The 15,413-nt window shown below is 37.9% G+C and overlaps 1 protein-coding gene across 2 annotated transcripts in view; it reads left to right on the top strand.

Moving 5' to 3' along the window:
* Nucleotides 1–13,924, top strand: part of cacnb4a (calcium channel, voltage-dependent, beta 4a subunit) — a gene marked incomplete at its 5' end in the record, with an annotated part of 30,435 nt that extends 16,511 nt beyond the window's left edge. For both annotated transcript variants that reach the window (XM_084421180.1, XM_084421181.1), the window contains 12 exons: nt 5,184–5,300; nt 6,526–6,648; nt 6,757–6,884; nt 8,649–8,725; nt 9,018–9,037; nt 9,214–9,294; nt 9,980–10,038; nt 10,124–10,233; nt 10,954–11,105; nt 11,264–11,359; nt 11,997–12,182; nt 12,284–13,924. In XM_084421180.1, coding sequence (XP_084277306.1) covers nt 5,184–5,300; nt 6,526–6,648; nt 6,757–6,884; nt 8,649–8,725; nt 9,018–9,037; nt 9,214–9,294; nt 9,980–10,038; nt 10,124–10,233; nt 10,954–11,105; nt 11,264–11,359; nt 11,997–12,182; nt 12,284–12,547 — 1,413 coding nt within the window. In that variant the 3' untranslated portion in view covers nt 12,548–13,924. The remainder of the gene's footprint in view (nt 1–5,183; nt 5,301–6,525; nt 6,649–6,756; nt 6,885–8,648; nt 8,726–9,017; nt 9,038–9,213; nt 9,295–9,979; nt 10,039–10,123; nt 10,234–10,953; nt 11,106–11,263; nt 11,360–11,996; nt 12,183–12,283) is intronic.
* Nucleotides 13,925–15,413: the final 1,489 nt, after the last annotated feature.

Below are 15,413 nucleotides of genomic sequence, written 5' to 3'. Positions count from 1 at the left end.
ATTTGGTGTAAACAACATGAAAGCATTTATTTTGGATTTTTTGTCAGTTCTGGGCTCGCAGTTCACATGGGTATAGGGTACTTTGTACTGTGTGCGTGTGGATGACCGTGTTCGTCCGCCACAACCGAAGACCGTTTTTATCCCAGGTAAAACGCTTAAAGGTGCCCTAGAATTTGAAATTGAATTTATCTTGGCATAGTTAAATAACAAGAGTTCAGTACATGGACATGACATAGAGTGAGTCTCAAACACCATTGTTTTCTCCTTCTTATGTAAATCTCGTTTTTGAAAAACACCCCTGAAAAATAGGCGAATCTCCACATAACACCGACTGTGACGCAACAGTCGGGATCATTAATATGTACGCCTCCAAAAATTTGCATATGCCAGCCCATGTTCAAGGCCAGGCGGAACTGCGCAGCCGAATCATCGTCCGAATCATTTTTCTTCGAGACATCATGGCTTGCAAACGAGCGAAGCACGGCAGTTGCTCAGTGTTTGGATGTACAAATGAACACAAAGGTATTTTTTTAGTTCCTTCATCTGAGCCTCTGAAGAACCAGTGGGTTATGTGAATGTCTGATGTATAATTGTTCAAGTTCAGACAGATAATCTTTCTCTCAAAGTCGTTCAATACTGTTTATGCATCAGTAAATCAAGCCAGTGACTAAACGCAGAGCCGGACAGTAACGGAGTACATTTACTTGAGTACAGTACTTAAGTACAATTTTGAGGGATCTGTACTTTACTCGAGTATCATTTTTGGGGAGTACTCATGACTTTACTCAAGTACATTTGAGAGGCAAATATTGTACTCTTTACTCCACTACATTTCTATCCATAACTGTGAGTACCCGTTACTTCTAAAAAAAAAAAAAAGGAAAAAAAGAAACATCTCGTAAACCCTCAGTTTGTTGTTTCCCTCTCAAATGTGATTGGATTGTGCAGGCGCCACTGATTGGGACAGCCTATCAGCAATTTCCTTCAGCTTTCCGCCAAAGTCAACTCCATGGTCAGATTTAGATAAGAGACGAAACCATGGACGAAACAATGGATGAAGACGCAGCAGGTCCATCTCGGGAGCGATATTTTTTTTCCCAGGATGGTAGGGGAAGACTCATGAATATTCATTAGGGAAGTCATCCCTGATTGGTCTTAACCCCAGTGACGGGTAGGTTTAGGGGTGGGGTTAGGAGTAGGTAATCAGACCAATCAGGGATGACTTCCCTAATGAATATTCATGAGTCTTCTCCTACCATCCTGGGAAAAAAAATATCGCATACCGGGAATGTGCCAACCCGTGGCCCCACCTCGCCAGACTATTTCAATTTTCTGAACAAGTTAATGATAGTTTTCGCTTCAAGTGTTTGCTGTGTTTACCAATGTAAGCACTGTGGCAGTAGTAATGCAGTATTTAGAAAATTTACTCTTGTACTCTTGATACTCAAGTACTTTTAAAAACAAGTACTTTAGTACTTTTACTTAAGTAGACATCTGACTGTAGTACTTTTACTTGTACTTGAGTAAAATTTAGCAAGGGGTATCTGTACTTTTACTCAAGTAATGAAGCTGTGTACTCTGTCCGCCTCTGACTAAACGATCAACTTCATGTCATTTCTCTTAATAGGATGAAAATAATCTTACTTAAACTGTGATTAATATACAGATAGCGATCAAAGAACAATCCCTTTCCAGTCGCCCAAGCTGTCAATCACACAGCGCAAGTTTATCTGGACACTTACCAAAACTCGTTATGAAATCAATGACGCTGTTACACTGCACAACGAAGCTCTTACTGTAACTACATCATGTTTGCATTGGTGAAATCATTAGTGAGAGTGCAGAAACTGCGTTGCAATGATAAGATCTTCATTCACGTGATCAACAGGCTTACACTGAAGTCTCACAGCAGCCAATCACAGCAGTGGGCGTTTACACTGAAGTCTCACAGCAGCCAATCACAGCAGTGGGCGTTTACACTGAAGTCTCACAGCAGACACGCCCCTTCAAACAGAGCGTTCAAAACAGAGGCTAAAATCAGGCTAGGAAAAATGCCTTTTATTTCTAAATTATAACAAATTTTGATCTAAAAAACATACTAACATCATAAGGGCACCCCAGGAAACATTCTAAAATAATCCATGCAATGGCACCTTTAACATAATTTTGACAGTTTTGAAGATTTCAGTTTTTCTCTGTCAAAGAGACCAATGGCCAGATTTACTTAACTGGGCAAACTAGCGTGAGAGTGCAATTCCGAGTGGAAAGTTCTGCTTGTTATCTACTTACAATGCACAAATTAAAGAACACAGCCGGATCATTTCCATAGATCTTTGTTTGTCAGATACTCCCATTTATGGTGTTCTGTTAGTCCATCATCTTTATTTTTTGCTCTAGATTAGGTTTGATGCAGAACAATCTCTCTGCAGCTTGGTGTTCCTGCGAGGGACAGTGAGTAATTTTACAGCTCTTGTGATGGTAACAATATCAGACTACTTCAGCCAAGATGAAGACTCAGGAACCCACTCCAACACAGAAAAGATAGACATGGGCATCATCTGTCACACTGCATCAGGGGATACACTGATGTTATTTATCCTGACAGCTGTAAGACATTTTATGTAATATGTTGTAAGATAATATGACACATTAAGTAATACCACCTTCATTATTATTGTCCTTTTAAAGGATTTAATATTTTGACAGGAGCATAAAATACAATGGATACAATAACATGGATGCATGTATTGTATACAAAGGATATAACAATACATAATGAAATAAACTTAAGTGTTTTTCAAGGACTTGTAAATGGATTCAGAGTCAAATCCGATATGTTACCCAGATTTCTGTTTTCAGCAAGCATTGAAGCAAGATCACAGACAGATTTTGATGGTGGTAACAGTAACAGAGTTAATTGTTTATTTTTAGGGGGTCTGAGATGGAATATCATTTAGGCGGGCTTCACGAACTTAGAATTTGTCCTTAATTCATTGACTATGCATTGAAGTGCATTAATTTAGAAATTAAAGAAATTACGTTTTCTCAACTTAAATTATCACGTTTTATCGTGAAAAACGTGATAATTTAAGTTGAGAAAATGTAATTTCTTTAGGTGTTACCAATTGAAGTAATTTTTTTAAGTTGATCCAACTGTTCACTTTTTACAGTGTAACAATCCTTTAATGGCATATACAGTAGTTGCTGTTTTTGGAGTAAAAGAAGTGCTGTATAAGATGCAAGATTGACTGTATTGCTGTTATATACTAGTGGATTATTTGATTAATGGATATGTTCTTATGGGACACAACTATATGGTTAATGAACCTTCAAGGCATATGTTGGCTTTGAGCACAATCTTTTGATTAGGAGATCAAAGCACATGTTGCTTTTGCAATTTTAATGTGTCTCAGTAAAGTGCCATTCTGTTTTGACAGACTCCTCCATCTCACTTAATGTGGGGTTCATATCTAAGATATTTCATCTGAAGATGCATCTCTTCTTATATCGGTTTGCAGTAGTTTCCTGCTGTTCAAGGAAAATAAAAGACTATTTATGTTGCGTAAGTTCAGATTTGATGAAGTAGTTCTCTTGGAGAAATAAAAAGACAATTAGTACTTACTATAAATTAAAGTGAATAATAAAGCTAATAGCAAGATGATTTGTTCTTGGAAGAATTTGATGATAAATGTTTGACTGCATATTTCAATCCCTGACGTGCATATTTTTGTAAAATCTTAGGACAGTTTGTGAGATCAGTAAGATCATATTTTTTTCTCAGGAGGAACTTTTGAGAAGCAGATTTGCTCTCCATTTAGATAGTAAAGAGATCTTTTTGGAGGTTTTTATTTATTTATTTTTTGACTATTGGTCCATTCTCCCTTTCTCTTTCTCATTCCCAGTAATAGATTACAGTAAACTCACTTGACCAAGATGTCATAGTTCTGACTCTGAGGTTGTCAGCTTCAATAATTTTGCCTTTGCCTCTGATCTGCACATGTTCAGTCGACTGTATTTCTCAGCTTTACAAACACTGTGAAGTCTGCATCAGACCTGTTTACTGCACTCTTAAAGGACTTGGTTTCATAAGTGTCGCATCTGCCTTGTCGCCTGTTTGTGATAATATATGAAGCGTCTAAAAGGAATTTAACTTGTTATTCGTGATTTCATGTTCCTCACAATGCAAACTGTGAACTGCCTTTTTCTGTGCCTTGTCACAGAATATTAAGGTGGAATTCCTAGTATTTTACTTGTATCATTTATAATTTCATAGATTTGTTTGTGGTTGGTAAGATTTATAGATGTTTTTAAAAGAAGTCTCTTGTGCTCTGCTCACCCAAGGATGCATTTATTTAATCAAAAATACAACAAAAAACAGTAATATTGTGAACAGTATTATTGACAGTAATACAGTCAATATTAGTACATTTTAAAATAACTGTTGAAATCATGATAAATCATTCTAATATGCTGATTTGGTGCTCAAGAAACATTACTTATTAATGAAAACTGTTGTGTTGCTTAATATTTGTGGAATTTTCATTATTCTTTGATGAATAGAAAGTTTATTTGCATTTGAACAGCATTTATTTGAAATAGAATGTCTTTTCTGTCACTTTTGATAAATTTAATGTGTCCTTGCTGAATGAAAGTATTGATTTCTTTTGAACATTAGTGTATGATAATTACAGTACTGTATTTTTTAATCAAACGGTCTGTTTTTTTATTCTGTGGTGGAAGAAATATTGCAGTGATACACAACTAAGTACTCATTTATCTTACCCTTTTTATCTTACCCATCATTTAAACTCCCTATCCCATGATGACATTCATGCTTTCCACATTCTCCTTGATAATGTGTCACTTCACTATTACTGCTGCCTATATTCTTAAGGCTATCTGTGCTGTTAAGGTTTACATAACCTTTTTTCCAACCCTTAATCATGAGATATTAGTAAAACTATCAGCTTCTGCTTGATGCACTGCAATGAAAAGTTATTTAAAACAAAACATTTCAATACAGACTAAACCTATTTAGATAAAATAATAAAATTACCGTGTGCATAGTATAATACTGTACATGTGTGTCTGTATTGACAAGCAAGAGCAAAGTAAAGGCTTCCTTTGTTTAGTGGGTTTGTGGGAATGACAATACATTGATATGTATTCACATGTGTGTGCAGGGCTCCGCCGATTCCTACACTAGCAGACCGTCTGACTCAGATGTCTCTCTGGACGAGGAGCAGGGCGGCAGGCAGGAGAAAGAACAGCAGGCCACCGTTCAGCTGGAGAGGGCAAAGGTCAGACTGTCTAAACCAGAGATATATCTCTATTTATGCCTTTTTTATTTTCGAATTATCCAAATTGTTAAAGGGGTCCTGTTATTCTTTTTTACATTTTCAGCTTTCTTTAGTGCGTAATGTTGAAAATATGAAAAAGGTCTGCTAAGTTACAAAGTCCACTCCAAAGGGAGTTATTCTATATATCAGTAAGCACTGTTTCTGAGACACCTCAGTTGTAGTCTTAATTTTTCTTCTGGGAACGTTCACGTCACAATATCCCTCATTTTAATAATTCCCATCCAAAAAAAGGGGCAAGGCCTGGTTGAGTTGCCTAATGGTGCCTTCACGTGCTATGGTAATTATGGTAAATACCAAAAGCCGACATGGAAAATGCACATGAACACCCCCTCATGTGGTATTTTCAACTGGGCAACTCGTAGAATATTTTGATGCACGAGTTGCCGAGATGAGATAACCTTTGACCTTTTCAAAATGGCGGAGAGCAACGCAAGAGTCTTGAATACTGTTAGCGGATAGTTTTTGTAGCCTATACAATGTTGTGTCATTAACGATTGTAATATAATGCGTTAACACTCAATTTTCAACTTCGCCGCAATTTCCTTGGTTCATATTTAATCATTTTATGTCATGTTTTATTTTTTTTTAAATTATTAATTATGTTTTAATCATCAGAAAGCACCAAACTTAAGGTTTTTTTTTTTTGTAAAGATAAAAAAGATACTCTACTGACACAGACCTTGCGGGTACTACATTACGACAACAAAAGCACTTGAACACAACACACTGGTAAATACCAGTTCACAAGTGGAAAATATCATCTTTTCCATAGCACGTGAAGGCAGCATAAGTTGTGTGTTGAAACTCACGATTATGACTAATCACAACACACTGGTCCAGCCGACCAATCGGAGCACATTGTGCTTTTCGGAAGTAGGGGCTTTATTGAGGCAGGAGCGTTTCTGACAGACTGGGAAGAGAAGTGCTGCTACAATATAAAATATGTGACATTTTTTTGTTTTTTTTAACATTTATGAAAACCTATTCTAGTAGACTCCAAAAACAAAATCAACACTTTGAAAAAGGGCATAATATGTCATCTTTAAAATGTTTTCTGATGCAGTTAGTTTCTGTTATCTGGTTGCTGGAGAGCCAAATTTGTTGTGATTAAAACAGCACTGTTATGCCATTCATCACTATGTGCTTTACTGTATATCTATCTCAGGCCAAGGCAGTGGCCTTCGCTGTGAGAACAAACGTCAGCTACTGTGGTGCCCTAGATGAGGATGTCCCTGTCGCTGGCACTGCCATTTCCTTTGATGCAAAAGACTTCCTTCACATCAAGGAGGTGACGAAGGCATTTATATAATGAGAGCCTGTCTAGCTGTCTTCACATAATAGAAAGTTTATAAATGGACTTTATACACATTCCTTTGTCCTCTCTGTATTTCCACAGAAGTACAACAACGACTGGTGGATTGGGCGACTGGTGAAGGAAGGTTGTGATATCGGTTTCATCCCCAGTCCCTTAAAACTAGAGAACATTCGCTTACATCAGGAGCAAAAAAGGGGCCGCTTCCATGGGTAAGACTGGAGAATAGAGAGTAATGAGTGTTACACCAAGCCTTATAGGTGAAGTATGTAGTTTCTTCAACATTATTGGCACCTAGCGGAAATTATGAAAATAAAGCAGATTTTCAAACAACCTTGCAAATAGCTCTTTCATGTGTCACACCTCCCCCAACTCAAACATCACAAACAGCTCTTGACGTGCAAAGACATGCATTATTGTCAGGGTTTTGGGTAAGGGATGAGGCGAGGACTCAAGATGAGTTATGGGCTTTATTTAACAATAAAAATAAAACAAAAACAAATCAAATTCCCCCATGGGGGAAAACACGACTGGCAGCTGGACTGAGCAGGGAAGGACAGGAACAGGCAAGGCACTCAGGAAACACATTTCGGGAACATTAGACAACGAGCTGGCACAGGACTGCAAACTCAAAGAGAATAAATAGGAAAGGAAATCAGGAGGGTAATAAGGGAGAGCAGGTGGGGCAATCAATAATCAGATAACAAGAGGAGCGGGGTCAAGACAATAGACAGGAGAGCACATGGCACATAGAAACAAACATGACAGAAATAAGAGCGGATTGCCAGTGAACTCAATCACAAGCCACGTGCTCAAACAAAACAGGACACGAACAGCAGTCAACCGACTGTGTCCACACACAACATGAAAGCACGCGGCCGAAAATAAACACGAACGTGCTACACTGAACACAACACACACGGACAGAAGAGGGTACGGCCCGAGCGAACTCAAAACAGCATGCTGGAGCATGACTCTCCGAACACTGATTCCAAACCGAAACCAAACTAGACCAAAGTGGCGGGATCCGAACACCGCGTCCACACACAAAACAACTCACTCAGACAGAAGAGATTTTCACTGTGTAATTCCAAAAGCCAAATTCCAAGATGATTACAAATACCCTTGTACCTAGTCATTGTTTGATGCAGCGCTGTTCTATTTAGGACACAAGATTCATGGGCCAACTAATTTTGGAATTGGTGCAATATGTCCTTTCATATACTCGTAGATATTTATTTAAAGAAATGACACATAAACCCTTTGAATGAGATGCTGCATTCTCTTTCAACAGCAGTGATCAGCAGTGTTGAGTCACGCTGTATTTCTCTCTGATAGTGTTTGAAAGACAAAGGCATTTATACTTCATTGCTGTTCTTTCCGTAACAAAGTGGGAAAAATAGTGTTTTTTAAAATAAGGATCAAATAATAATCATTTACTTGCATTAAATATAACAGATGAAATGTTTACATTTATAGCATACACTATTCTAGCTGCCAACATCTTCATCTTGATACAGACTGCCAAAAATGTACCCAAAATTAGAATAAAAATGCAAAACTTGATTTGTTTTAAAAACTGTTATAAAAAAGTAGGTATAGTTGGTATAATATACAGTATAATAGTAGTATATCATATATTATGATATTAAGAGTTAAAACCAACATCAGTAAATACAATAAAAAAGGATGGATAAAGCCAAAACATACATTTGCTAAAACATGTCCATAAATTAGCTAAAATGAGCGCTCCTCTAGGTTTGTGCTTTCTTTAAGGCCACGCCCACTCAGATAAAACAAGGAATATAAACCAACGAACCTCACGTAAATATGCATAAGAACATTACGAACACAATAAAAACAGTGATGGAAGACAACTTCAAGGTCTCTCCATCACATAATGTCTGTTAGTATTCCATTCTGAACATAGACATAATTAACTCTAATTTGCTCTTTTCTTTACTCCGCGCCCACAGGAAGTCCAGTGGAAACTCCTCCTCCAGTTTGGGTGAAATGGTGTCAGGCACCTTCAAGCCCAACCCTGCTTCTGCAGGTCAGCTTCAGTCTTTACCCTTACTAAAGGGTTCCAGATCACTTCAGATTTACAGGCTGATTTTATAGCAATTTCCAGATAAATTATGGAATGAATGGAATTTTTTTTTTTTTTTTTTTTTACAATAGCAGTGATTATGGAACATGTATTAAAAACCATACAGAAGAAATGCTAGACATTGAAATATGTTGAATTCTTTTTTTTATTATTATTTTTTTAAATAGTAGATACAAAATTTTGTGTCTGATTTTAAAAATCTGCCTTTTAAAATTCCTCTCTTCCACCATCCCAGGTAAACAGAAACAGAAAGTGGTGAGTTCATTGTATTTCATTTGTCAATTCTATAAATTCTGTAAAATGGCCCTATTATTGTTCCAGACTGCTGTTTCGAGCCATTGCAGGGTTTTTCATGTAGTAATCAATATGGGGTTATTGTAGTGCAAATAAACAGAATATTATTTCGCGTCTAAATTGCTGGTATATTGCAGGCCGAGCACATTCCTCCATACGATGTGGTCCCTTCCATGAGGCCGGTGGTCTTAGTTGGCCCATCACTTAAGGGATATGAGGTAGGTCTCCCCGAATCCCTGTGGTGTGTGCGTGTGTATATTTAGACATGGTAACCAAGGCACCACTTCTTAAGCAGCAAGCGAGAGGGGATGTCGGTTTGTCACTGAATAGCAGTCATCATCTCCAAGCAGAGTTGCCAAGGCAACAACCTTCTGGGTACAACATGCCAGTCTCAAAAATGGAGCATGGTTTGAAATTAGAAACGGAAAAAAAACAACCACCATCCCAGAAATCAGTGTGACAAGTGTGTTAGCATGTACCATCTGAATATTAGAGATGAGATCTCAAGGCATGCGAAGCTTGAAGCGTATATCATGATTGGTCTGTGAATGCTAAACGCCTGTTTGCTCTTTTAATTTATTTATGCAGGCATATACTGTATGTCATCTGCTCCTTCACAAACATTATTTAAGACAGACTGCACATTTTTGTTGTTTCCTGGCTAGACGCTGTTGAAGTACAGTAGATGTTTCCCATTGTTTCTTAACTCTTTTTTAAAAAAGCATTGTTGTTTTGTTTTTAAGTTGCCAGCTAACCATATATATATATATATATATAATAGTGAAAACACGGAAAGCCGGAATTTTTCCTCAATGGCTGGGAAAGAGTCAATAAATCTTTCAAATAAAAATCTCCTTTTTGTTCCTTGTGTTTACTCTCCTGTCCTAATGGGTTTGAACACAGGTGACAGATATGATGCAGAAAGCACTATTTGACTTCCTGAAGCACAGGTTTGAAGGCAGGTGAGGGTCAACTTTTAATGTTGTGGATTTTGAATACCTTTCTTGTCAATGTGATAATTTCACCATATTTATTTCCTTATTATAGGATATCAATCACAAGAGTAACTGCAGATATCTCTTTAGCCAAGAGATCTGTGCTGAATAACCCTAGTAAGAGAGCCATCATTGAGAGATCCAACACCAGATCCAACCTGGGTATGTCAGCTCCTTTTTAATTGCCATTGAGCATTTAACGAACAAGTTAGTTTAATGGGATAGTTGACCAAAAATGAAAATTCAGTCATCATTTACTAACCCTCATGTTGTTCCAAACCTGACTTTCTTTCTTCTCCGGAACACAAAAGAAGATATTTTGAAGAATGTTGGTAACCAAACACTTTTGTTTCCCATTGACATTGTAATTTTTGTCCATACAATGGAAATCAATGGGAACCTAAACTATTTGGTTACCAACATTCTTCAAAATATGTTATTTTGTGTTCCAGAGAAGAAAGAAAGTAAGATTTGGAACAGAAATGATAACAGATTTTTTATTTTTGGGTGGAGTATCCCTTTGATTAAATATTTCCATCTAGTAAATCAGCATGTTCCCAAATATATGTTCCAAGAACTTTTTGCTAACATTCCCATTAAGTTATGAAAATGTTTTTTTCTGAAAGTTCTCTGAATGTTTAAAAGGTCAATTTTTTATTTTTTTTTTGGTTATTTGAATGTTAAGGAAACATTAAATTAGATTATTTTTGCATAAATAATGGAAACGTTACTTTTGAATGTTCTCTGAACATTCTGAAACATTTTTAAAAAACATTAGATGACAGTTCAACTAAAAGGTTTCAGAAAAAAAGAAACGTTCGGTTAGCTGGATTGACATCCTGCTGACACTTGGTTTTTGTGAAATTTTCCTCTTTCTGACAGCGGAGGTTCAGAGTGAGATTGAGCGAATCTTTGAATTGGCGAGATCCCTTCAGCTGGTTGTGCTGGATGCCGACACGATCAACCATCCAGCCCAGCTCATCAAGACTTCTTTAGCTCCCATTATTGTCCATGTCAAAGTGTCTTCTCCCAAGGTAAACAAAAAAAACAGTTATTAAAATAATGTTTTTTTTACCATCCCCTTTACATTTCTTTAACACAGATTTTAAAGAAGTATTAACAGTATATGTTAGTTGAATGATGTTACTGTCTCTGTCTTCACCAGTAATAATGTGTGTGTGTGCGCTTGCAGGTATTGCAACGGCTGATCAAATCACGTGGGAAGTCTCAAAGCAAGCATTTAAATGTACAACTGGTGGCGGCAGACAAATTAGCTCAGTGTCCTCCAGTGAGTATCCAGAGTAATCTGAAGATAGTCTGATTCTTCTCTGTTGAAGACAATGTTCACAACCCATTTTACTTTCATAATCTGACATGCACTACTCTACTTTCTATTTTAATATATTTTTAAAATGTAATTTATTCCTGTAATCGGAAGCTGAATTTTCAGCATCATTACACCTGTTTTCAGTGTCACATGATCTAATATTCTGATTTGCTGCTCAAGAAACATTTCTTATTATTATATATGTTGAAAACAGCGTGCTGCTAATATTTTTGTGGAAACCATGATACATTTTTCCAGGGTTTTTTTATTAATAGAAAGTTATTTTATTTGAAACAGAAATATTTTGTAACATTATACACGTCTTTGCTGTCACTTTTAATCAATTTAATGCATCCTTGCTAGGTATTCTTATATTAGAATTATATATATTTTTTTTTATCTTTCTAACCACAGACTTGTATTTCTGAGTGAAACATTCATTTATTGGGACACGATTATTATTATTGGGATTTCATTGGGTTAAAGTGGACGCTATGTGCCAAAAGGGAGGGATGTGTTTGGATGGAAGACATTGAAAATTAAGGGTGTGACATATCATAAAACATTGACTACGTTTGCTATTCCTGCCCCATTCCAGGAAATGTTTGATGTAATTTTGGATGAGAACCAGCTTGAGGATGCATGTGAACATCTGGCTGAATTTCTGGAGGCCTACTGGCGCGCAACTCACACTTCCCTCAGCACTCCACTAAACCCTCTGCTGGGCCGCAACCTGGGCTCCACTGTGCTCTCACCGTACCCCACAGCCATCACAGGACTGCAGGTGAGTGAAGGCTTGGGACTTAGCCAGAAAATGAGTTTTGAATATTTCAATATGCTAATTAGAACGTGTAGAAACAGCTGATGTCGGTGACCTTTCAACAGAGTCAAAGAAATAAAAACAGCAATCACATCAGCGACAACTCTCCAATGGAGCGACACAGCTTGATGACTTCCGATGAGAACTACCACAACAACGAGCGGCAAAAGAAGAGTAATAACCGCCTGTCCTCCAGCTCCCAGCAAAGTCGAGACCACTACCCTCTTGTAGAGGAGGACTACCATGATCCCTATCAAGACGCATACAAACCTCACCGCAACCGGGGCTCCCCTGGGGGCTACAGTAACGACTCGCGGCATAGACTCTGAACATCCAAACTAGTACAGCCAGAGCTATGAGATATCTCTCCTGTAATTGTGTTAGCTCTCTCTGAAAATCCAGTGCATTGCGTTCACTCTGGCACAGATTCACATCTATGGGCCATCTTAACTAAAGGCAAAATCCAAGCACCCGGTCCATCTATGTAAGGCAGTTGTTTGCAGCCATGAGCATCTTTTGTTACTGTAGGCAGTTGGGGGTGCTGATTTTATCTGCAATGGTTGAGATAAGATGCTCTCCAGGAGGGGTGAGAACTATAGCACCATATGTTCCATCCAATTTCTCCTATTTGAGGCCTAAGCTCTGCATCTAATTGCTAACCAAAGCCCTGCCACTGTCTATATTCGCGGGACTCATGCTCATGTGGCATGCTAATTTTCACCCTGAACTAGTGCCGGCATGCAGAAATGCTCAGCGGTGCCAAGAGCCAGTCAGGACAGAGCCTTTTTGCACGATTACAGTAGCCAATGGAACTGTCATGCATTTACTGGTCTGTTTTCTTCCTGTCTTAGTATATTTTTGGTGGCCCAGAGTCAGACAGCCTCAGGTCCGGAGCAGAAAGCTTCATAGGTGCCAAAATCTAAGAGGTTTCTTTTCCCCTGGTCTTATTTTCGTAGTCAGTGTCAACAGACACTTTTCAAGCAGAATACAAAACGTTGCAACAAATTGTCCTTTTTTATGCACACCATAATGCCTATAGTTCGCTCAGCGCTTTCCCCAGACCACGCCATGTGAGATGCTGGCTGCGTCCGAAAGCTTAAAAATGCTGCCAGCGGAGGATGCATTTCAAGGTAGGAAGGCATCAAGGCAAGTCCGAATCCAACGCTAGCTTAATTTCCTGTTTCGTGAGATAGGCAGGCAGCATGTATCCTTCGCTGCCTTTGATATCCCACAATACTGTGCGTTCCATTCTGTGACAGTTGAGCTAAAAAATAAAGACGGCATCTGAAAGTTGCGGTTGGTAGTCAGTTTGGGTGTAGATCTACACTTTTGACCAACTTTTTCAACTTCTGATGTCATTTCTAGCGAGAAATCACTAATTGTAGCAATTAAATATTTGCTTAGTTATCACCAAAGCTTGCTCTATTTTGCTGTAGATCATTAAACCGTTACGCTGCCTCAGAAGTCTGTCCGAAATCAGTTTTGTTAGGAACATTTGTGTGCAAACGCTGCCTACAAAGTCACTGCCTGATAAGGCACGAGGCAACTAGTCAGCAGTTTTCGGACGCAGCCTCTATTGCAAAGAAATTAGGCCAGACAAGCCGTATCAGGTGGATTTATCACTTTAAATGACTCCATTATTTGGTAATAATAGTAAATGAATGAATCCCATGAAACCTGTCAAAATATCCAGATCATATTTCACCAAAAATTATTCAAATAAAATAATTCATTATATCTATATTATTTTCTTTATGCTATAAAATTCTAACTTTTTTTTTTTTTCTTTTGTGAAATGTGACCTGAGCATGTTTTGTGAGATTCTCAGGAGTTTGGTTTGAGCTGCGTATTACATTCTATTTTCTGACTGAAATGGCACAAAACTGTGTATCATAGAAATATGTGGCAGCTGAGTGGAGATCCGTTCTGTCATTGAGTCGTGATAAAGTTCCCCTGCCCTATTAAGCTTTACGAAACAGTCATCGACTATTATGACTACTACTAATCTTGAACTATTTAGTGTGTGCCTGACCAATAGTATAGCCTCTGGTTGCTGTAGGAGGCGCGGAGTATTAGAATTAAAATGAGACTTTAGAGAAACTAAGATGCAACGTACAAGCTGTAAAAGGAAATGCATTGTTTTGTCACGGGTTGGCTTGCAGCACGCATGGCGAGACGTAGGACTCGTTATTTAGAAATATGTAACACTCAGCAAACCAATGTAATCCATCAAAGAGAACTAACAAAGTACTGAACTGAAAAGGGAGTATATACATCGCAAATATAACATGCACAGGTGATAATAATATATAACCAAGGAAACAAACGAGGACATAATCAGTAACCAAGGAATCTGAAACTAAAGGAAATGAACCAGAATATTAAAATAACCCTGCGTCCGAATATGCCTACTTCCAGGCGAAAAACTGTATGTGATCCGAGTAGTATGTCCGAAGTCATAGTATTCATAAAACAGTAGGCGAAAAGTACCTGGATGACCTACTACTTCAGGCGAGATTCCGTAGTGCGCGTTTGATGGACACTTTACTATCCCATGAGGCCACGGGAGAGGATTTATGAATGGCGGTGAAGCGATGCAACTGACACCGTATGTCACATGACAATGACAAAATGGCGGATGTAGTACATCCAAATTTCATTCATACTACATAGAACATACATTTTTAACCAAATGTAGTACCTACTATATAGTATGCGATTTCGGACCAAGCTTAAGAGTCCATAACACAAAACACAGCGTGAAAGCTTTATCCGTAAAACATGTTTTTCTTTCATTATTTTCATTGGGCCTGTTTGCAAAAAGCTGTTGTGAAGTGAAGTGCTCAGATGAACAAATCATGCATTCTGCCTTTGCATGTGCAAAACTACTTGGTTGTGCTGATGGTTTATGTAACTATGACTTTTTTCGATTGAATTTTTCTTATTTGACAATTCTCCGTCTCATTGTTATTTGTCTTTTTTTATTCATTGTGATAAATGGCTCCAGACATACTTCTATTTGATGTTAGCACATACTTCTATTTAAATGTTGTCTGGATCTTGACATTTGCATTTCTTCTCGACTCGTTTCTTGGTACGGTATTACAAATCACAACAGTTCTGCGATCTGACTTGATTACCTTAATTGTGTTGTGTTGTGTGTGCGTTTGTAATGCACAGAGAGAGAACAAAAGC

Source organism: Rutilus rutilus (assembly GCF_951802725.1).
Source record: "Rutilus rutilus genome assembly, chromosome: 10".
Classification (NCBI taxonomy): domain Eukaryota; kingdom Metazoa; phylum Chordata; class Actinopteri; order Cypriniformes; family Leuciscidae; genus Rutilus; species Rutilus rutilus.
The sequence above is the reverse complement of the archived record's forward strand: the minus strand, read 5'-3'. Positions and strand labels throughout refer to the sequence as shown.